The sequence below is a fragment of the Mustela erminea genome, chromosome 1, assembly GCF_009829155.1.
Source record: "Mustela erminea isolate mMusErm1 chromosome 1, mMusErm1.Pri, whole genome shotgun sequence".
Lineage (NCBI taxonomy): Eukaryota > Metazoa > Chordata > Mammalia > Carnivora > Mustelidae > Mustela > Mustela erminea.
Genome location: NC_045614.1, coordinates 162,425,680 through 162,450,978, shown reverse-complemented (window position 1 = coordinate 162,450,978; position 25,299 = coordinate 162,425,680). Strand labels below are relative to the sequence as shown.

The 25,299-nt window shown below is 32.5% G+C and overlaps 1 protein-coding gene across 4 annotated transcripts in view; it reads left to right on the top strand.

Moving 5' to 3' along the window:
- Positions 1-25,299, top strand: part of NECTIN3 (nectin cell adhesion molecule 3) — a 133,481-nt gene that overhangs the window by 63,343 nt on the left and 44,839 nt on the right. For 3 of the 4 annotated variants that reach the window (XM_032349686.1, XM_032349660.1, XM_032349670.1), the window contains exons 5-6: positions 1,768-1,919; positions 8,244-12,175. In XM_032349686.1, coding sequence (XP_032205577.1) covers positions 1,768-1,919; positions 8,244-8,824 — 733 coding nt within the window. In that variant the 3' untranslated portion in view covers positions 8,825-12,175. Of the gene's footprint in view, positions 1-1,767; positions 1,920-8,243; positions 12,176-18,980; positions 19,120-21,515; positions 21,601-25,299 lie in introns of those variants that run through there. The other variant, XM_032349680.1, reaches the window with a different exon arrangement.

Sequence of the window (25,299 nt, the reverse complement as noted above, 5' to 3'; positions counted from 1 at the left end):
CTTAGTTCCTTTGCAATAAATAGCTTTAGAATTGTCATAGTGAGATTTTATTCCTATTGGGGTATATAGTAATGCATATACTAGATCTCTTAGCCAAATTAGTATAGACACCATTTTTAAAAAGTTTTTATTGATGCCAGATTGTACCTTGGTTTTTACTGTCACAGATGCCCACTTTACAAATGAGATTGTTTTATAAGCAGACCCTTTATTTTTCTAGTAACCTTCACTTTTTTTTTTTAATTAATATATAATGTATTATTTGCCCCAGGGGTACAGGTGTGTGAATCATCAGGCTTACATATTTCACAGCACTCACCATAGCACATACCCTCCCCAGTGTCCATAATCCAGCCACCCTATCCCTGCCCCTTCAGCCCCCAGGAACCCTCAAGTTTGTTTCGTGAGATTGGGTTTGTCTCTTATGGTTTATCTCCATCCCACTCCCAATCTTATTTCATTTTTTCCTTCCCTATTCCGCACAACCCCCACCCTCCCTCTCAAAGTCCTCAGATCAGAGAGACCATATGAAAATTGTCTGATTAACTTATTTTGCTCAGCATAATACCCTGTAGTTCCATCCAAGTCATTAAAAATGGGAAGATTTCATTTCTTGATGACTGTATAGTATTCCATTGTAACTGTGTGTGTGTGTGTGTACACACACACACACACACACACACCCCACCTCTTCTTTATCCATTCATCTGTTGATGATCTACATTGCTGCTCTAAACATTGGGATTCATGTGGCCCTTTGGATCACTACATTTGTATCTTTAGGGTAAATACCCAGTAGTGCGATTGCTGGGTCATAGGGTGGCTCTATTTTCAACTTTCTGAGGAGCCTCCATACTGTTCCAGAGTGACTATACCCGCTTGCATTCCCACCAGCAGTGTAGGAAACTTTCCCTTTCTCTGCATCCTCGCCAACATCTGTCGTTTTCTGATATGTTAATTTTAGCCATTTCTGACTGGTGTGAGGTGGTATCTCATTTTGGTTTTGATTTGAATTTCCCTGGTGCCAAGTGATGTGGAGCACTTTTTCATGTCTGTTGGCCATTTGGATGTCTTTGCAGAAATGTCTGTTCATGTCTTCTGCCCATTTCTTGATTGGATTATTTATTCTTTGGGTGTTGAATTTGATAAGTTCTTTATAGATTTTGGATGCTATAGCCCCTTATCTGATACATCATTAAGCAGACCCTTTCTGATGCTTTAGAAACTGACCATCTTTGAATGAGGTTCGGTATAGATTTGCTCAGTATGAAGTGATGTTCTTTGAATATGTAACAGAAGGTGCTTGAACGTTATCATGTACTTAAATGGCTTTTATCTTAAATTTCTTAAGAAATTTATAGATATATCATGAATAGATCTATTCACTGAGAATTATTTTTAATTCTTTTGATACTGTAGGTCTTCAAATAATAAATTTTTTCTAATTTTCCAGCTTTCCTTTCCAGTTTTCTGAATATATTTCTTTAAAATCATCTAATTTTTTTTCTTTCTTTCGCTCTCATTCTAATATGTTGGCCTGCTTGCACTTAGGTCAGTTGCTCTTTTGAAAGAGTGGGTATTAATGGATTTAACAGTAACTTTATTTTTATTGAAATAAAAATTTGTATCTTTATCCATTTCATAGTGAATTTTATCTAAAGAATGCCAGTTCTTTCACTAACATCTCAACAGTATAATATCTTATTTAAATAGCTGTGAATAAAGTTTGAAGATATTTAAAATAATTTCATGCTTTTTAAAATCTAGGTTGGATGGACAATGGCCTGATGGTTTATTGGCTTCAGACAATACTCTTCATTTTGTCCATCCATTGACTTTCAATTATTCTGGTGTTTATGTCTGTAAAGTGACCAATTCCCTTGGTCAAAGAAGTGATCAAAAGGTCATCTACATTTCAGGTAAGTTACTATCTACTTGCAAAATGAATTACTTAAGTTCTTCCTGTAACAATAGTCATAATAACATTATGTTCTAGTTGGTAATTTGTATTTGCTAATATACAGATTCCTCACTGTGAGTTTTCCAAATAATCAAAAAATATATATATAATAAAGTAACCCTACCTGAACTACATATGTTAGGGGATGTTACTTTAAAGAAATGTCAAAATGTCTATGCAGCAAGTTTATATACATTTTAAGATCTTTGTTTATAGTTAATTTTTCAGTTACATAGTATCAAGTATTCCTTTTATAGGTAGTGGTGTGTACTATTCTAGGTTCTGTCATTTTTACACCCAAGAACAAATACTGGCTTTGTTTGTGTGTGTATTTTTTTTTGTTTGGTTGGGGTTTTTTTTGTTTTTGGTTTTGGTTTTGGTGTTTTTTTTGGTGGCTGCTTGGACACAGGTGTTTCACAAATAAAATGGGTTATTGACTTTGATGATCTGGCCTATTAAATAACAGTTTGTCACTCAATATGGAACTATATCATACTGAGTTACTGAGAGTGAAGTAGGAATGCTACTGAAAACGTACTATTGAAATAAAATTTAAGATGTTTGCTATTGTCAGTCCTTAAGCTACTAAGAACTTAGATTTTTTACATTCCATTTGTTTTTCTATGGATATTTTTGTTAGAGTATATAAATTCAGGTACTCACAAAATACTTTTAGAGCTTAAAGTATATTTTTTCATGGGTGTGGCTATAAATATTATCAAAGATTATCAATGTAATGCTCATTTATAAAAATTGTATAAAATATTTTGAGCATCTACTTACTACAAGAATATAGCAATCTTTCATGTCTAAACAATGGCAAATTAAAGGAAAAAGGAAGAGAACCCTAAGAAAAGCAGGTTTGTATGGCAATTATGTAATTACCTAAAACTGAGTAGTTAGATTTTTAGAGAAATTTTAAGCTTATTTTGATGTTGTATTATTTGTCTTTGTATGATCACTGAATCTAAGAACAGTCCCCCATATTATTTTCTCATGGCATTTCTCACAGTTTGTAGTTGCATGCTTACTTGTGTACTTATTATCTATCCATCTTCATAGTTAAGCACTTTGTGTTTGCTTCATTTATCATTGAATACTCAGCACTTACTTAGTGCCTGGCATATGATGGGGATGATGCAAATATATTTTTTCATGACTCTCACAAGAAGCTTAGAGCTGTGTACATCCCTAGCTAGCCCTTTCTGCCAGTATCAGTGCTTTGGTGGAAATCAGAATGAAATTAAATATTAGTTTATTAGTCTCCCTTTCTTCCATTAAGGATATCTCCCTTTCCTTTTCCTTTCCTTCTTGGATCTTAAAGCCAGAGGGAATGCATATTTAGAATGTAGTTACCTAAGGACTGCTTCCTTTTTGTTTCTGTTGTACAAAATTTGATATGGCATATTACGTATAAATCTCAGGCTCAATGTATTATTATGTAATCATTTAAATACCAAGACTCAGTTTGGGCATTCTTATATATACTGATTCTGTTAATGATATCCTGATTTATTACATCTTTTGGCATTCTGGATCCATTTCCCAGTACTTTCGACTTCTGTGTCCGGCTGCCTATTAAAATCACTAATTCTGTGTAGAGGTATAATAAGCATTTATGGCTTAACATTCAAAACTGAGGTACTGATTTTTCTTCTGCCCCTTGCACCACACCTCTTCCTCCAACAGTTTCCCTCCTTTCTATCACTGGTAAATCCATCCTTATATTCGCTCAGGGTTTAATCCTTGATGCTTATTCTTGATTTCAGTTGTTCTCTCATACCCCACTCATCCCATCAACAAATCCATGGTAGCTCTTCCATTACATTATATGTAGAACCTTACTATTTTTCCACTTCTCTTGTGAGTATTCTGACGCAGGCCATCAGCAGCCCTTATAAAAGAGCCATTTAATCTTCCTACTTTTAATTTATCCTCAAAGAGCAGCCAGAATGATCCTTATAAAGGGCATGTCAGATCATGTCACTTCTTTCCTGCAAACCTTTCATGAACTTCTCATTTGACTCGTAATGAAAACCAGTTTTTACAATGACTTTTAAGGGTCTATACATGCTCTGGTCCTAGATGATCTCATCTCTTACTATATTTTTTGCTCGCATGGCCTTGTTGCTGGCTTCTTTACTGTTCTTTGAACATAACAAGAACATTGCTACCTCAGAGTCCTTGACTTGCTGTTTCTCCAGCTGGAAAGCTCTTCAGGTATCCTTATAGCTCTTTCCCTCACTTCCTTTAGGTCTTTGCTGAAGTTTCACCTTCATGACCATAATTAAAATTGAAAATTGAAAGTACTTTTCTCAACCTTTTACTCCTTTCTGTCTCCTCTGCCTTATTTTTCTCTACAGCATATATTGCCACATAACATCTACACATTTTATTTATATTTTTTTCTGTTTTTACTTCTACTGGAACCTAAGACCTTTCATCTGCTTTAATCCCTACTGTATTTCTACCATCTGCAGTAATGTTTGGCATTTGATAGGTGTTCAGTAAACTCTTCTTGCATGAGTGAAAAAGTTGAGAAGAAAACAATCAGGAAAGAATTAAAAATCCAGAATGTGCTTTATATAGCTTTATTTTCTTTGACAAGGGAAGTAACGTAACACTGATGGTAAACTTCACACATTTTTTGATCAACCTCAATTAAGTCCTAAAAGAGATAAAATAAAATTTTCAGTAACTTTTATTTACTGATGAAATTTTATTTATTGATAACTGATGAAAAATCAATTGGTTACTGATAAGTACTTCAGAAATATAGCATTATATGAGATGATTTTCTTTAAGTAATCATTAGAATTAGACTTTATGTTTCTATCCAGCATCTTTAATATTTAATACAGTACACTATGTTGAGTTTAATACAGTACACTATGTTAGTTATCGCCCCTGAGAGCTTTCAGGAGGACATTAAATATCCTAGATATAATACTGCCTTTCCAAAATGTCTAGTAAATCCTAGTAGGCTTTTATCAGAATGAAAGGCCATAATTCACCCAGAGTAAACAATCAAGCTGTTGCTCTTTTTTATTGTAAATTATTTGTACCTTATTTTCTCTAGAGAAAACTTTTTACCTCAGTATTAAAATTGATACATAAAAATTTAGAAAATGATTTTTAAAATATTTCTAAAGTGAATGCATCTTATGATGGGAAACTAAAAGATCTACTCAGAACAGATTAGAATTAGCAGCTCTCTTTGAGGGAAATTGTAATTTTATTCTACATTTTTTCCACATTGGTAAGTGTAAGATTTTGGACAAAAGGTGATTGATCCAAGACTGTAATATTCAACTTCAGTTACTACTCAAGGAGGTACAGTGAATCTTTGTCCAATACTAAATGACTGTTGCAAATTGTGTTTTTCTAATTGTTTTTGGCATGTTTTACTCTGATATTTTGTACTTTTCTTTGAGAGTAGAGGAACAAATTTTTATATATCATGTAAATTCTCCCATGCCTGAAACTCAAGTATATTCCTATGCAAATCTTGAATTTTGAAACCTATTGATTTAGGAATTAGGTGTAATATCTGGTATAAGAATTCACACATAATTAGCAATCTTTAAGCTTTAAAATTCATAGATTTTGATTGTGTAAACAATTCTTACATACTCTAAAAGAAAAAAATTAAATTCATGTAATTTTTTAAATATATTAGGCTAAAATACACCTTATAGCTAACGAAGCCTTACTGGACTATTTGTTTTCCTGTTTGGCAGAACTCATGAATTTGGAGGGGGGGAAATTATCTTCGTTTGGTTGTAGAGAACTCACAGTCTCTACTAGTTCATCACATTCATTATATACTCATTTATCACACAATCTACAAATAATATCAAAACACAATGAAGAAATAAGGAGTGCTGTGGGAAGGATTTTAAATTATGATAAATAAGTAGCTATTAGTGATTACAAAATAGTCCATTTGATTCCTTATGCAAATTCTAACTCTCAGTGTAATTATTTTGGAGCAGGGCAAGAATTCAAAAGCGTGAATAAATGTCTTGTGTGCATTGTTTTATATATGTCCATTGCTTAAAATACAGGATAATTATTAACAATAGTCCCTCTTTCATGGAAGCATGTTAATAATGAGGCTGTGCTATTTTTATTTGGTTGAGGAGAGGATGGCAGGTTAAAAAATTTCTGGAACCACTGACAAATAAGTTTTTAAAATAGGGTTTTTTTGGTTGGTTGGTTGGTTGGTTGGTTGGTTGGGTTTTTTTGGTTACTCTCTTTTTTTTAGTTAGATTTTCTGAAAGCTGTATTTTGTTAAATCTGATATAATTAGAGGCCATCCATCTGTGTTTACATAAAGAACATTGCAAGTAGAACTAAAAAATACCAGTGTTTGTTTTTGTTTTTGTTTTTATTTTAAGGGATACTTGGTTATATATCTTATTGGTGAGAGTTCAGATGCATACATTGTTCTGAGAAAAATAGCATTTCATTAAGAGCTATCAAAAAGTCTTAAGATCTTACATGCACAAAAATGTGTGAATTACAAATAGTTATTAGATGATTTGTACTTACATTTAAACATGCTGATGCCAGTTTATTGTAATATTTTTTTCTTTGGAAATCATTATAAAGATGACATTTGGCTTTTAAAACTTTCCCACTAGCCCCACCACCTCAGAAAATACACGAGTTATCTGACAGATGATTACTTTTTAATTTATTTAATGTCCTGGTTCTCTGAAGATGCCCTATGTGATAAGCTTTACTACTTTATACTAGAAATCATCCTACAATTTCACAATTTTTTTTAAATTAAATTTGTTCAGCTAGTTAATAATATATTCTTACAAATTAAAACTCTTCCTTGAGTCACTTACATATAATATGATAACTAATACTTCAAAGTACTTGGCAGAATGCCTTTTATATTGGTTTAAATTCATAGGAATTTAGTTATACTGTACTTGTTAAATTTTATATTGTACTTGCTAAATTTTTACCACATTCTGTACATATGGCATTCCGTGATGAAACCTGTTTCAGTAAGTATTTTTCTTTAGCTTGTAATTTTAGAATAACTTACCCCATGTAGCTTTAGTATTTTTCTAACCATCATTTTTTAAAAGCTCTATCAGTACCACTCATTTAAAAATTAATTTTAGGAGATTACCATTCGGGTCATTTATTTTTATCAAAGAAGAAATTCAAGATTTTTTAACTCATCCTATCTTCAAACTCTAGCATTTTGTGTAACATGACCTACAAATACCACTTAATTGATTATTAACCAATCTTTAATTTTTACTATTTATGTTTAGTTGCTTTTTAATATTAATAGCTATTTACTCTGTAATCTAATGGCAATACACAGGATCATTTGCATCTAATATAAGTATTATTAGAATGTTCTCTCTAAAATATTAGCTATTCTTTGAGACTCCATACTAAAGCAATGTGACACTAAATTTTGCAGATATGGTTGAAATTCTTCCAGTTTCCTAAGTGTTCAGAAATCTTACCCATGGGATATAGACATGGTGATGACATTTTTATAACACTTGGTAACATGTTTTTACTGTCTTTGTCTGTTAGTCTCATTTGATAATATAGCCCATTTGGCTAACACAGTTTAAACATATGCTTTTTATTTTCAAATTACCTAATAATGGTATATACTACATATGTCCTTTCTAAAAATTGAAGAGTTCTCTTTACTTAAGGAAAATATTTTTGAGAGAATTATTAAACCAACAGCTTATACTATGGCCACTTAACAAGAATCTATAGTTTTTCATTCTTTTCTTAAAAAAGTAAATGAAATTAGGTAAAGATGGATCTTAAGAAATCATACCTTAATTTTTTTTTTATTCTTTCATTTTATTTCTTTGTTCTTCTGGCTAAGAAAATGTTTGGATTATTTAATCTTTTTATGTGATAATTCTTAAGCCAGCGGTATATAGGACACTTAAGTATGCTTTTCATTAAAAAAAAAAAGAAGAAGAAGAAAAAAGTATTCCTTGACATTTAATACCATGATTAAACTTGGAATAGAATAATTTAGGATTTACACCATAGGTAACTTTTCATTCCTTTTACTTCTTTGTCAACTGGCTAAATGTCAGTTTTATTATTTTTTAAAAGTACATAAGTACCACTACATTCTGATCTTAAGAATGAAAAACTATTATTACTATGAATATATATTCATTAACTGTGCTGTCTTTTCAACTTGCTGCCAAATCAGCCTGCATTGACATTCTTTGCCTTTCTGTGTCTTGTCTATCTTTACTGTTTCCATTAGATCCTCCTACTACTACCACCCTTCAGCCTACAATTCAGTGGCATCCCTCAACAGCTGACATCGAGGATCTAGCAACAGAACCAAAAAAATTGCCCTTCCCATTGTCAACTTTGGCAACAATTAAGGATGACACAATTGGCACAATCATTGCTAGTGTAGTGGGTGGGGCTCTCTTCATAGTGCTTGTAAGTGTTTTGGCTGGAATATTCTGCTATAGGAGAAGACGGACGTTTCGTGGAGACTATTTTGCCAAGAACTACATTCCACCATCAGATATGCAAAAAGAATCACAAATAGATGTTCTTCAACAAGATGAGCTTGATTCTTACCCAGACAGTGTGAAAAAAGAAAACAAAAATCCAGTGAACAATCTAATACGGAAAGACTATTTAGAAGAGCCTGAAAAAACGCAGTGGAACAATGTAGAAAATCTCAGTAGGTTTGAAAGACCAATGGATTATTATGAAGATCTAAAAATGGGAATGAAGTTCGTCAGCGATGAACATTATGACGACAATGAAGATGACTTAGTTTCACACGTAGATGGTTCGGTAATTTCCAGGAGGGAGTGGTATGTTTAGCAACCACTATATGTGACTTACCTATGTACAATGTTTCATTCATACTAGTTGATCATTTTCAAATTGTTCATACTTTTTCTTGAGGAAGAATAAGCTTTTTCAACTTGATTTTCAAGCTTTTTATATTCTAATTTGACAAATGAAAATGTAAAATCTGGGTTCAATGTATCTGAGCTGCTTTACAATTTTTTTTTCAATGCTGTACTACTGTCAAGATTTAAATTTTAATGCAGAGTACTTTTATTGGTCTGAGGCACACAGGTAAGAAGAAATGTCAACATTAAATGTATGACTTTTTTTGGTACAAAAATTAAAAAAAAAAAAAAAAGGAAACTACCTTGGCATTGTGTATTAAATGTTTACCTAAGACTATAATCTCAAGTATAATGTTTGTTAAACATATACCTCTCAAAATTTATCACCACTAAATGATACTACATCAAAATTGACTATAAAACTAATTCAAGAAATGTTTATATATATTTTTAGTATACAAAAAAATATTCAGCCTGATGAAACACCTTTGCTTTTCAAACATTATTTTCTAAGTTTCTACACAAATGGAATCTTTACCTCTGCATTTTAATGAGCCTTGCCATAATTACTGTAGAGTGGCTTTTCAAAGATATTTTGTTGCACTAAAACTGTGGTAGTAAACTCAGTGAACATGATGTGTGGAAGAGCATAATTAGCTGGTCAGTATTTTTGTCCAAAATACAAGAGTTATAATAAAAACATGCCTTTTAAACATAATTATTACAATTTTTCTCATCTCTGGAGGACAATTCTTAAATGTTGTATGAACATGGATTTTCGTATGTTAAGTGGCATAGTTTTATTTGAATGCTTTATGTCCTAAATATAAGAATAATAACGAAAAGATGGTACGCAGTTAAATATAGTTCAGAGAGGGCATTTCAGTATATGGAACAACGTGGATAAGCTAGCATTGGAGTACTGGTTTTCAGAAATGAGACATGTCAGCCAAGAATCTATACAAAGAATTTTTTTAGCCCATCTTATTTTAGTCTTCTAATATTGATGTTGTTCAAACAGGTAAATATATAGAAAAATTAGAATAAACTTGTAAATTTGAGGTTTAATGAGAAAAATCTGCTTATAGAACCAGTCACTAACGCTTGCTGATGGATATTGGCAAACCATCCCCCTTTTCCTCCTAAATGTATGTATTTGTTTCAAGGTTTTTGTTTTTCCAATTAAAACTGGAAACATCATAAGGTTTTTTGTTTTGTTTTTGTTTTTTGCATAATTCATTAAGTATATTCTTCCCAGAAATCATGTATCTTTTGAAAAAGAAATGTTATCTAAATCTTCAAATGTGGATCTTCTTCTTTGTGAGGTAATTATAAATTGCTTCTACAGTGGAGTCCTATAAAATTGTAATAATGACAACTATTTTGAAGCCCAAAGAATATGTTTTTTCTGTTGATGATTCATTTGAAAAAGGACTGTGTAGAATTGCCTTAGGTATTTTGCCAGGGAACTGAAGTGGAAGTTAGTAGGAAAATCATAAATAAATTATTTTGTTAATAAAAAGGCAAAGTAGGTACTTTTTTTTAACCCCCCAACCATCCAAATCCTGGTGATTCTCATCAAATCTGAAGGAATGTTTTATAAGGCAGAGTTCTAACATGTTCATAGAATTTTGCAAGTAGTCAAGGCCTTATTCTAAACTATTATAGCATAATTTCCTTTCTTTGAACTAGCAATATTTTGTGGGAATTAGGAACTTATTTTCTCTTCCTAAACATTCACACACTTAGTCTAAAACTATAATATCAGCTAAGGAACAGGTAAGCTCACTGATACATTGTTAAGAATATCTGACTTTAATATCCTTAACCACTGATACACAAATATTAACTCTTTGGTCCAAGTCATTGGAAGGAAATTTTATTGGTAATACTCTGTGATTGAAATAGACTTTATGTTTTAATTTAAATATAGCACTGATATGGCCACAAGAAAGATGGATCTAAAATTCTCACTATGGAAGATGTGAATATGTGGCTTTTTGTTCACAATTTCATCTTTAGAACAATGGTTTGAAATGCTATATGAATCTGTGCAGGATAATCACTGTCTAAATCTCAACTTGAATATTATGTGAAGGAAATCAGCAATATATTTTAAGAACTGCATTTCAAAAATATAAATACTTAGTGATTAAGACCCTCCTTTATATTGTGGCCATTATGTGTTCAGGGTGGGCCTTTTTTGGTCTGTTTGTTTTGTTTTGTTTTTTGATGGGAGAGGGCAACATGCAAAACTACAAGTGTGTGTTTGATACATTCTGTATCCCTAAACTAAATCATTTGGCAAGCTAAAAGATTTCAAAATCTTAAGAATCTGATACTACTTAAGACTTTTTGAAACATTGCACTGCTGATTATTAGAGGTTTGTTTACTGTACATAGAGACTTATTTGTGAACATGAATAGTCATTAAACTTTTTTTGTTAATTTTTTAATATCCGTGATATACACAGCTAATTGATAGATACATATGAAAAACCTTTTCTTTTTCTGGAAAAGATGGGAGAATGTTTTATTTTGACCATGTTTATTTTTGTTTCTTTTTTCTTTGAACTGGCTTTTTGTTTTTGTATTCACTTTAGGGTTTTCTTTCACACTGGTTAAAATATTTCAGTGATGCAGGGATGATGAATGCAACTTTTATTTTTTCCTGCCATTTTGATTAAAATACATTAAAACTTTAATAGGCTAGGGGTTAACTTTAAAAGTGACATTTGAGGAATACATTATAGTTGAAATATTTAGTATTTTACCATGTGCCTAAAAGGTTTCTATTTGATAAGTCTAACATTTAAAGAAACCATTAAGGTTTTTCAGTAGAAAGTATTGCTTCTGATAGCCATATATAGGAACGTTTTCTAAAGATAACCCTAGCTAAATGTGTAGCAGAAGGGCTTGTAGGAATACAATGTATGAGTGCAAAAATTGAGATAAATATAACAATTTTATATGTGGAAAACATCCGATTTGAGTTTGATTTTTGTTTTTGATTAATAGTAAAGGTATATGAACAAGAAGTTATGAATGTGTGGAAGTAATCAGTGTAAAATATAAGAGAGGAAGAAACGGTATGCGTATTGACTTTTTAATTCTAATAGAGGAATGATAAATTTAATTGTTCTTTCTGTTTACTTGTTAATTGGAAATGTATTATCCATAAGAAGATCCTTTTTCAATTTTTTGGTGTATTGGGTTTGGATTTAACTTTAATTTGTACCAGTGGTATTTTTTACCAAGTTATTTATCAGGTGGTAGCCCTAATAGCCATGCAACAAATCTTTAAATAAAAGCTTTTAAAAAATTCTTTAGAGGCATATTTCTATAACAAGCCTATGTCTCTGTATTACCTTCTTTGTACTCATTATGTCATTTGATGGAGAGAGAGAGAGAGAGAGTGTGTGTGTGTGTGTGTGTGTGTGTGTGTGTGTGTTATATAACCTAGTTCTTATATTTTAATTAAGTTTTTTTAGAATTTGAAATCTATTTTATTTCTCTTCCCAAGTAAGGCAGTATCAGGTTAAGGATACAGTTAAATAAAGTTTGAGAGAGCACCTAAGTTTGTAGCTTAGCTATTACAGAATTTAGTGTTAATTGACCATTTAATTCCTTTTTCCTGTCTACACATTATGACTAACATTCTCCACAATCATTAATTACCTGTTTCTTTAGTCTTAGCAGTTAAAACTAATTTTGAATTTTTGCTGTTGTTTGACATAAGTTAAATCATATATATTGGCTTTCATTTGGATGAACATATTTCACGAAATTTTTGTAAGTTGGCATTTAGTGTTTTCACTTATAAATATAATAGCTTTCGGTATAAATGCCATTGTTTCTAATTGTAATCACTTCCCTGTTTTCTATCTCTGATGTTTAAAATTATACTGGTTTTCCTAAACTTTAAATTATCTTAATGCAAGCAGCAGTGTTTCTTGGTTTGTTTTTGTTTTTAAATAGCATACAGTTTGACTAGATTAAGCTTGGTTTCTCTCTTGTTATACCAATGAAAATTCATGCATTGAAAGAATCTCTAGAATAGTATACATGGCCTATCACCTTTTCTATGTTCTAAAAAATGCTTTCTTTTTAATATTTGTTTTCTCCTATTCCAGTAATCTGCAAGTTGTTTTGTTTTGTTTTGTTTGCCACCTATTTACTTTGAGTTGAGTAGTGATAGGTTTGCTTACAATAGCTTTTGCTGTTTATATCCACAGGGGTCATTTTCTTGAACCTTGATGATAGTTATTTTACCATGTTCCTTTCAAATTATGAGGATAAAACTTGATTGAATTTTGGGTTGTACTAGTTCTCTTACCTTTTCTGCTGCTGTGTCTGGCTGGATGTTATAGGTGAAGCAGAGTGAAGTGAGTTTAGTAGGATAACTTTAAAATATTTGAGAGTAAGTCAAGACCCCATTTCCTTACATGTATAATATTTCTATAAAGATATGATATCTAATTTCACAGTTTAATTCATGAGAAATATCTCAGGAAATACCTAGTCTTGAAGGGACAGTCTGATCTTAAAGCCAGAGGTAGCTAGATCTAGAAGACTGGGCTCCTTTTTTAAGAAAACACTGTATTATGGGAAATTATACAAAAGTAGGATAGAATAATGAACCTTCATGTGCCAGCTTCAGTTATCCATTCATGGTCATTCTTGTTCTATTTAAACTCCTACCCACATAATCCCTCCTGCCATTAGTTCATCTGTAAATATAGCAGCATACAGCTGTAAAAGAGAAGGAATATTTAGGAAAAGTACTATAGATTTATTATTACACAAAAAATTAATTTGCAGTTTCATTTAGTATCTAAATGTGCCTTCATTATTAGTATTGTTCTTCATTCTTCCAGTTCTTTGCAGGAATGATATCTACTGGGAATAAATGCTTACTAGTAAATAACATGGATTAGCACTGATACCCTCATTTGGTCTATGTGTCAGATGTTCCCCTGTCACCCAGGGTACTTATCTTGTGCCTCCTTTACATTCTTTTTTTTTTTTTTTTTTTTTTTTTAAAGACTTTACTTATTTATTTGACAGAGAGAAATCACAAGTAGATGGAGAGGCAGGCAGAGAGAGAGAGAGAGGGAAGCAGGCTCCCCGCCGAGCAGAGAGCCCAATGCGGGACTCGATCCCAGGACCCTGAGATCATGACCTGAGCCGAAGGCAGCGGCTTAACCCACTGAGCCACCCAGGCGCCCCCCTCCTTTACATTCTTGACCTCTATTTAAATTGAGGCTGGTTACTAGTTCATTCACCTGAGCTCTCATATATCATAGTGGATCACAATATGCTGACTGTGCCGAGAGGGAACAACCCAGTGTTTATTTGATTATGTTCTGGAACTAACCCACTCCACGCTTCCCACAAGATTTTGTGGGTGTCTTGTGTAGCAAGTGAACTCCTGACATTTGGATGATGTGGGGCCACCAGTGCCAGTCCACATATTATGTACTAGTACAACATTTATTTTGTTAATTATCACTTACCCAAAAAAAGGATAAGATAAATGATGATAAATCCCTATGTTGGACAATATATATGTATGGATTCTGTGACCCCACTTTGAGGATTTTGCTCTCTATGGTGAGGATAGGGATGATATAAAATTCATCCTTGCATTCTTGGCACTGAGCATGTGCCTGACACATACTAGGTTACTATTGAGAATTTGTTGAATGAGATGCTGACAACACTGTTCTGAGCCAAAGAGAGGACTTTTATTAAAAAGTAGATAAATATTTGGATGGATATAAAGAACTAGATGTATTGGAAAGGTAAGCATTAAAGGAGGCTATTGAAAAATAAAAATGAGATCTATTTATGGGGAAAATTGGTAACACAGTGATAGGTATTATGGGGGCAAATAGAAGTTGAGATAAGTTTGTAGATAATTCATATTAATGCATGAATTGTGATACAGCACTGAAGTTTTGATGAAGGGAATAAAAAAGTGAAGGTTTCATTTAATTATTAGGACCTACTGTTTGAATACAAGTGTGAAAAGGGCTTGTAGATTTCTTTTTTTTTTTTCTTTTAAAGATTTTATTTATTCATCTGACAGAAATCACAAGTAGGCAGAGAAGCAGACAGAGAGAGGTTTGGGAAGCAGGCTCCCCGCTGAGCAGAGATCCCACGTGGGGTTTGATCCCAAGACCCTGGGACCATGACCCGAGCTGAAGGCAGAGGCTTTAACCCACTGAGCCACCCAGGTGCCCAGGGCAAGTAGATTTCTATACTCACCCATTTTAAGTGGTTTTAGCTAATTGCTTTATTTTATTGTATAGAAGTATTTTTTTCAAATCTTGCAAGATGTGAATTAGGTGAGCAAACGTTTGAATAGCTTTCACATATTTTTTATTCTTATGTATCAGTAATAAAGACAAATTCAGTTTAGTAATTATATGTATATTTTTTCAAAGTAATGAAATTTCTTTTATCTGTATGGTTTCTTTTGGTATGATATGTTAACAGATTTTTTAACGTTTTCCCCTTAAGGCTAAGGCATAGGTAAGATATCTCTGGTTATGGGCAGTAAGGTTTTGTTGTATTGGGGAATGCTATTTTTTTGTTGGTTTTGTAAATGAGTTTCCAGTATAATATATCCAGAATAGGTGCCATGGTAATAGGAAGCTATTCTTTTGAGAAACACATACACCAATCCTTTAATGCCAAATATTTTAACACTTTTGCCTTGTTTTCTGCTGATTGTAAGCATATCTTTAAGATTTATGGGATGCCTGGGTGGCTCAGTGGGTTAAGCCGCTGCCTTCGGCTCAGGTCATGATCTCAGGGTCCTGGGATGGAGTCCCGCATCGGGCTCTCTGCTCAGCAGGGAGCCGGCTTCCCTCTCTCTCTCTCTGCCTGCCTCTTCATCTACTTGTGATTTCTCTCTGTCAAATAAATAAATAAAATCTTTAAAAAAAAAAAAAAGATTTAGTATACCATTTCCTTGGGTGATAGCAGTGTTGCTTTATGTCAGTCAGTAAATTAGCTGAATGTTTAAGAATGCCAAATTTTTATACATTTGCTTATTTTTTTTTCCTATTTTGTTGTAATATAGAGTCTGCGTAGATTATGTGGGCAAATGTGGAGGAGACAGTGTTAGAACAAAATTCTCAGTTCTCATTAAAATTCTTTGACTCGAATGCAAGAAATTTCTGCCCTTCCTTTGCATTTCATACAATGTGTTCATCATCTATTAATACCCTTAAATATATTTTTTGTTTTTTTGTCAATTAGTAGAAAAATCAGAAATGGAAATATGAAAATATCCCATATATGTATTTAACGTAGTCAATTTACCTATATAGAATAGCCTATTGATAAATGGGTTCATATCTAGCTTTCCTTTCTGTTACTCTTTTCAGCTCTTGCTATACTTTTCTGATACTAAGAAGAGGTGTACAAAAATAAATATGAATATAGAATGAATAGAACTCAGTGAAAGAAATATGTCCAATTAAGATAGAAGGAGGAGTTAAGGTCTTTGCAGTCAACTCTGAGTTACAAAGTTCTAGAGCTAGGAGTTATAAGGCTAATGGGACAGAAGTAGATAAATATAACTTAAATGTTTAAAAATAGTGTCTATTGGACTTGAGAATTACTTAAGGGTATGAAAAATAGTGTATAGAGTTGGGAATTACTTTAGGATGTGTAAAGTTTGTGATTATGTTTTCTTATAACCACTACCAAATTGAGTATCTTTGCTAAGATTAACAAAGATTTTTTGGAGGTGTGCTGTTTGATGAAGAATGTATAATGATCTATACATTGAAAATCTATATTCAAAGAGTAACCTGAGTTTTCCAAAAATACCTTTGGAAGTATTATTATAAATATGGTATTAACTTTGTCCTTACCATCAAGATAACCCTCAGATTTGAATTCAGTACACATGGGCAAAAATGATAGGGCTAGCAAAATGAAGATTTCCTTTAAAGGAAAACCTTTAGAATAACTAGTGTGACATAAGTAGCATACCTGACACATTGGGATTTTTTATTTGTGCCACTGACAATGTGTATGGCCTTGGGCAGGTAACTTTGGGCACAGTAATATTAATAGGTTTCAGTTGACCTATTGTTAAAGATTGAATACAAAAATATAATTTATACAGTGGGAAAAGTGATAATATAGAGTAGAAATTATTCCTAGGTCATTCTAAGTTTTTAAACATTTACAAGAGCAGAATAATATTTGACTGGCTTGGATTTCAGACCTTTTCTCGTGTAGCACATATTCAAATAGAAATAGTGGGAATTAGACAAATGAGCAATAATGGGAAGATAAATTAGGCATGTGTTAGCAAATAAGGGTAAAGTCTCACATGAGTAAGCTGGTTATATTGCTTAAAATAATTGTCTTATCTGAGGACATCTGTGTGGCTCAGTCGGTTAAGCATCCTGCTCTTGATCTCAACTCGGGTCTTGATCTCAGAGTCATGAATTCAAGCCCTGCATTGAACTCTACTCTATGGAACCTACTTTAACAACAACAAAAAAATTGTATATATTAATATTTTTAGATTCTAATCTAAATGAAATGGGTTACTTAGATTGGTATAAAGTTCTTAGTGTAGAATGAGACTAACAGAATGACTTATTAATAAATGAACTGAGGATTGATAGTTTTCTAAAGAAATTTTTATAACTGAGAAGAAAGCAAAACTTTTTTTAAAAGCAAACATCATCTGACTCACATTTTAGTAGAAACAGTTGGAAAATATTTCTAAATACGTAATATATGGAAATACTTATGATGATAAGTCAGTGAAACGTATTTCAAAACTGATAGTGCTTTAATTTCCTTTAAATTTGCCATGTCTGGTTCTACCAGTCATTGCAATTATTTAGAAGTTTATATGAATGTCCATTTAAGGGAAATCTGAGAACTCTCCATTTCCAAGTAGGGGACCAAAAAGAGACTCTACATTAGATATTGCAAAAACCATTTTCTCCCAACAAGGACATAATGGTGAGGGCTTCAAGCCTACCCCACCTAGGTTTATGTTACTCTTTGTTCTCTGTTAGTTGATTGAAAGAGCTTGGGCCGAATATTTAAATTTCGAATTGCAGTATTTTCATTTTTACTATTATCTTTCTTATTGGTTAGAAAGATAAAACAATTTTATATATCGATGATACTTGGTAGTTACTCAAAAAGTTTGATGTCACTTGAATTATCAAAGTAATATTTACATGTAAGGGTTGATTGTATTGTCATACCCATAATATTTACATTTGAAAGCACATAGATACAATAGTTTTAGTAAATTCCCTAATTCCCTTATTTGGATGTTCATAAAGTAGAGTGACTTTTCAGGATTGTATGAAGTGATAATTGCTAAAAATTGATAAATATGTTTTTAAAATACTTTCTTAACAAAATTTATGGTACAGGCTAGGAAAGAGAAATTGGTATTTAGAAATTATGTAGTGTGTTTACAAACAAGGGATGGGGAAGATTTTTTCATTTAATTGTGTAGTAAAGACACTCTTCAGTGGACTTTGTATTAAATGTTTATGAGTTAAAGGAAAATTAACAGCAACAGTGCTGTTTTTATAATATTTCTATGTAAAAACATACAGTGTAATTTTCAACGTACTTACTAGATCTGGGATATTTTTTATGTCTTTGGTTTGCCCCTTCTTGTAACCCTTTGGTTTCCTTAATAGAATTTCTCTTATGTTCTACTAGAATAAAAATGGCAAATGTATATTGTTGGTTAACTGAGAATAATGAAAAAAATTATTTTTTAGAGTAGGAATTTAAAATAGTTTTCATCCTTTTCTCTGTCTTCTCTTCAGACTTTCCTTGCCCATAGAAAATAGATAAACTTGTTGATGTCTGACTGGGGATATTATTTTCATAACTTGAAAAAAAACAAAGCTGAAGTGCTAAGGTGACATCCTGCAAGGAAGAACAGTGTTAGCATAATCCTACGAAAAATAATCAAATTGGGGGTTCTCTAATCTTGCTGTTGGGTAACATGTTTCAATCAGTCCTTGAACATTTTAGAAATTAGGGTATGGAAACTCAAGAACTCTTTTTTAAAAAATTGTTTGAAAAGCCTAATTTTTGTTGCTTTACAGATGTCCCATTTAAGCAGACCTCTTCCATAGCCGTAGCTGGAGCTGTAATTGGAGCTGTCCTTGCTCTTTTCATCATTGCTGTCTTTGTGACTGTCCTGCTGACTCCTCGAAAAAAGAGACCATCCTATCTTGACAAAGTGTAGGTAACTTTTTTGCTTGTGTTCAACATTCAGTGTAAGTCAGGCTTTATCTTTACAGCTGCTTATAGCTGTGAAATGTCTGAGGGACGGGAATAAAGATACTGTTAGATCTTTGTGAGACGACTGTGGTTTCATCAGACTGTGTCAAGGTAAATAGTGTCATGCGGTTGTTGGAGACAAATATATTAGACACCTTTTTCACCAAAAAATTTATTGGACATCTTTCTAAATGATAATGTAATGGCACTTTTTTGTTGTTCTGCCTTATGAATAAAAATGCAGGTCTTTGATGAGTTATGGTTGAAAGAGAGATTCAAAATATCTTAAGTTTAACTCCTCCAGATTGTATATGCCAGTCTTATATATAGCTAGATCTTACTCTGAACTGCCAAGAAGTATCAAATATGTCTAGTTTTAAAGCTTTTTTCCTTAAATATTTTTTATTTTGGTGAGTTACAAAATGTGCAACTTTTTTATTTAAAGAGAAAGCAATATTTTGGGCCTAGTCATTGAGCTAGATTGTTAAAGCATAAATTGCACTTCACCCTAGAATCAAAAGAACAATGTCCCAATTCATTGAATTCCATCAACATCTTTTATTGCTTCATCTGTGAAATGTAAATAATATTTTCCTCTTTACCTTCTATGGTTGTGATGAGTAGAATAAGATGATGTTGTTGATGAACTGTGACTTTTATACAAATGGCATTATTTCTTACATAGTTATTAATATTTTTGTATTTGGACATGAGGTTATCTCTCAAAGAATGTATTTCTTCTGTCTTCATAAATTCTTTGTATGTGACTCTACCTCTCTAATCTGACACAGGTATAGCATAGATCTTCTTAAAGACAACTGAGTGTTAGTCTCAGCTCTATCATGATCAAATTAGTGGTATGATCCTGAACAAGTCACATTGCCTCCATGGGCCTCGGTTTTCTCACCCAAATGACTGATGGCACCTTGGAGCTATAAATTTGCTGTGATTTTCATTAGATGAAAGGAAATAATTACTTTCAAAGGAGTGCAAATTACCTTTTCAGTGCAACACCTGTAACACTGATTCTTTAATATTTATAGTTATAATATTTATAGTTACAATTATGCTTATAGTTCTTTACTATTTCAAGAGTAGCATGTGGTTAACTTCATTTTAGTTTCCAAGTTATCTCAGCCATTTCTATAATTTCAAAAATATAATTTACTAGTAGACTAAATAATTACATCCATGTAACCATTTTATTTGTCATTTGAGGTCTGTTCATTTAAAATTATTATTTCATGCCCACATTGAAAAGTTATTAGACCACAGAGAATTTGTAATTACTTTGGCCTTTATAGATTTCATTCTTTTTATTTTTTAATATAGGTAACATTTTGTTTGATTTAGTCATCACATGAATTGAAAATTAGTTATCTGTGAACTTCAAAAGTATAAGAATATATTAAAAATTGTTTTCTAAAATGCAGAGAGCTACAAGATATACTTAACTTTGTTTTTATTATAACAATACTTAAATATATGAAAGTTTTTTAAAAGTTTTATTAAGTTAGGGACGCCTGGGTGGCTCAGTTGGTTGGACGACTGCCTTCGGCTCAGGTCATGATCCCAGAGTCCCGGGATCGAGTCCCGCATCGGGCTCCCAGCTCCATGGGGAGTCTGCTTCTCCCTCTGACCTTCTCCTCGCTCATGCTCTCTCACTGTCTCTCTCTCAAATAAATAAATAAAATTTAAAAAAAAGTTTTATTAAGTTATATTGGCAAAAATAAATGTATTCCTTGAGGATGTAATGGTCTCTTTGTTTATTTCAGGTGACAAGATTTATAATGGTCTTTAGATTGAAAAATCTTAATTTGCATCATAGTTATTCTAAGTGTAATTGTGGGTTTTGAAAATTAGTTTTGGAAGTATTTCCAAAATGCAGTATAATTTCTTTTCATTATCATTTTAAGATACAGTTTTTTAAATTACTTTTATGACACTTTGCCTTCCATTGCATACATTTGACTATCTTTAAAATATGGTAGACATAGTCTGATGGAAAAATGTGTATTTATTGAATTTACTGAAGTAAATTGGTTACTTGTTTACTGGTTACTTTATTAATTTTCAGAAACATGCTTTCATTTGGGTTACTTCTTTAAATGAATCAATTAGATTGGTTTTAAACATTGGAAGTTTAAAACCAGGATGCACCCCCCCAATCTATGATAGGTTAGTGGAAATATAAGAACTGAATTAAGCATGCGCACTAATATAAATATTAGTGTGAGGAAAGTATCCACAAAACTTGAGAACCTTGATTGTTTTCCCCCTTCTTCTTGCCTTCTTCTTCTTTTTTTTTTTTTTTTTGGTAAATGTTGCAATCACATTTATTAACCTTTTTAATGCAGGATCGACCTTCCACCCACACATAAACCACCTCCCATGTATGAAGAACGATCTCCCCCCTTGCCTCAAAAAGACCTTCTATATCAGGTATGTGTTCATGATTGTACTTAAAATGAAATAAAAAATATGAGACAATGCATATTATTTGAGTATTATCTATTCATTATATATTAAATGTTGCATAATAACACATAATCATTTCTCTGAAACATTTAAAGGATCAAACTGTTGACAAATTAGTAAGAAAAGATGTGAAGCCAGAGTAGATAGGACAAATCAACACTGTATTAGGAGTAAAAATTTTTACTAAAAGCTTATGGCCAAAGACTTACTGTTAAAACAGTTTTATTGACATACAGAATCGCTGTATAATATGCATTTTTATATAAAAGAAAAATTGAATGCCTTTGGTAGGGTATGATGAGTTTTTTCTCCTTGGAGTATGTATTTTATTTTTGTTTCTTTTCAGCATACTCAAAGTCTAAATTTTAGCATTCCTTTATTTAGCAATGAAAGGTTTATATTCCAATTTAAAATTCTGAGTATGAATATTGGTCCCCATATTACATTTATGATCATTTAAAATTTTCTTCTGGAATCAGTTTATAATAACTCATGTGAAAGTATCGGTTAAATGCTTCTATCTTATGTTCTATATCTAGATTAATATGCTCTCCTTGGGAAAGTTGAATCCATCAGAATATTTGAATACTTTTATTCTTAGCATTAGTAGTTTTGGTTTTGTTTTTTTTTCCTCTCACATCCATGTACCTTTTGGGGCTTTAACCCTGTACTGGGGTTTTGTTTTTGTTTTTATCTGTGGAATATTCTATAATATTTTCCTCCAAAGATATGTTTTGTGTCTTCAGCTCAAATAAGGCAAATTATTTGTCCACAAATTAATTTAATTTGGTGGAAAAACTCCATGGAAATATATGTGTTAAGATTTTTTCAACTTCTGTATCTTAGTTCACCAGATAGTCAGTCTCCTGCCTGAGCAGGGGGTGGAAAGGAACATTCATTGACAGGGGTCACCGGCTCTGTTGTCTTACAGAACATGGTGTCTGAGGGGTGAAGAAATGCCATCTTTTCAGACTCCTTGTTTTCAGAGAAAGAGTGTAGTCTCACATCCCTCTTGGCAAATAAATGAACTTGACAAGTAGTGTGAAATGTCAACAAAATATTTAGCTAGAGCTGTTGTTAACTGCTGCAGAAAGAAAGCTGTCTTCTCCCTCCACAAAGCTAGTAATTAATCAGAGAATTTCTAGATTCGGTTTTGGGAATTTTCTTAGAATGTTGTTGGTAATTTTCTAGGATGACCCTAACTGCATATAATTTCATTCCTGTCTGTAAAATCAATTGATTATATAACTTACTGTTTAATACCTTCAAATTAAATATTTATAAAAAGCTTATGGATTGGAGAAAAATTATTTGGTTTTGATCATCATGTGTCCTTGGTTTTAGTTTAAAAAATATGATTGCTTTGTATGTATTTGCTACCAAAAAAACATAAAAGGAAGATCTTTCTTGGATGATTTGAGTTGACAATGCTAGAAACTACAATTTTTAGCTTGGAGCTAGGGAAGCCTTCCTGGCCTTTGGAGGTGGGAGTTATGATACATCGATGCAATTACTCAGTTGTTGATTAGAGTAATTTGATTTGTAGTAAATTGCATACTCAAAAGCATAAACCTGGGTGGAAATGAAGAGCCATGTGGAAAAGTAATGGAATGTTTAGAAAGAAAATTGATAGGAGAGCACCTGCAATGAATAACAAACATTGGACTTTGGGAATCAGAGACAATTTAGTAACATTGTGACTTTTTCCTCACCTTGAAATTAAGCAGGTGAAAAACATGATTGTTTTTTTCTATCTTATAGCTATACAACTAGTTTTATAAAATATAGCTGAGGGTTAACTATTTGCTGTCATTTTGCTTAAGAGAGTAAGAACTTGAGTTGGAGATGAAATAACTCCTAATTCTCTAAATTATAGAATTATTAAATTATTTGTATTCTTTTAAGAATAAATTAGGCTAGGGGTAACTGGGTACCTCAGTCATTTAAGCACCTGCCTCTTAATTTAGGCTCAGGTTATGACCTCAGAGTTGTGAGATCAAGACCCACTTCCAGCTCTATCCTGGGCATGGAATCTGCATAAAATTCTCTCTTTCCCTCACTCACCCCCACCACCAGCTGCATGAGCACATTTTTGCACATGCCATCTACCCCCCAAAAAAACAAAGAATAAATTAAGCTAAAATTATTATCCATCAGTAAGAATTTGTTATGATTCATCCATTATAATGTCATATATTAATTATATCGCTGTTTGTGTTTTAATTAATGTTGTGATCTCAAAATGTAACGTACATAGAACTGTATCTCAGTTACTAAGAAATACGTGAGTGTGTTATTACTATCCAATTTAGTTTCGTGCAATGACAGCATGTTGTAATACTAAATGCCTTTGTAATGTTCCACTTCACTTCAATAGATGACTTTTCACCTTTAAAATGATGTGGTAATTCCTGCTTGAAGTCATTGACCTAGGTAACTAGGTCACTAGGCCTTGCTCCCAAATACTTCCATGACTTTAAGGAAGAGTGCAACTTCTTCTACTCATCACTATTCTATTCTTGGGAAGCCTCAGAAGGAAGCATTTCCTCACTACCCACATTTGTCTACCTTGTGTAACTGTGGCTTTTGTGGGAATGGTGCCAACACTCATCCCTGAGAAGTTCTGTTCTCAATGTAAATTAAGACAATGAGTCCTGGTATTGTGAAAAGGCAGTTTTCTTGAGTGGTAGCTATCACCATACTGCAGAGACGATGCATGGAAGCATGCATAAGTATGAGGGAAGGAAAAAGGAATATTTTGCCCGAAGGCAAAGATTAATTAAATACCACTCGGGGGGCGCCTGGGTGGCTCAGTGGGTTAAAGCCTCTGCCTTCAGCTCAGGTCATGATCCCAGGTCCTGGGATCGAGCCCTGCATCGGGCTCTCTGCTCAGCCAGAGGCCTGCTTCCTCCTCTCTCTCTGCCTGCCTCTCTGCCTATTTGTGATCTCTGTCTGTCAAATAAATAAATAAAATCGTTAAAAAAAAAAAAGAAATACCACTGGGTGTGGTGAAAAAATAATGATACTGTTATGCTGAAAATAAATAAATGAAAAAAAAAAAAAAGAAATACCACTAGCTTGTCACGTGTTAGGTAAAAATCCCACAAAAGTTGAGTCTTTATTTAGGAAACAAATACTAACTAATGATGTTAAAATGTATTTTACGTTTTGTTATGTTGTATTAACGTTGTATAGGTAATCCGTAAGTATATTCTTAGAACAACAGAAAAACTAGAAACTACAGAAATTTACAGTCAACTGTGAAAGTCCCTTTTCATAATTCCATCACAAAACCTAATTTCCTTCTCCAGTGATCACCACTGTTATGAATTTAAATATTCTCCCACACTTTTTTCCATGAGTTTACTTTTATGTGTATATCATCCATATTTACATCTACAAATATATTTTTTAACACAAATGTGACCATAGAATACATATTGTTCTAGAAATTTGCTTTCGCACTCTATTATAAGACCAGTATTTTTCAGATTGACCAATGTTGCTTATAGTTTAGTGGGGCTTTTTTTTTAATCTCATCCAGCTTCAAATCCAGCATGAAGTTCTGAACACTGATATAAAATTTATTTATATTAAAATTTTGGACAACAATTTCCACTCTATGAATAATGCTATATTTTAGCCTTGTATTGGGAGTTGAAT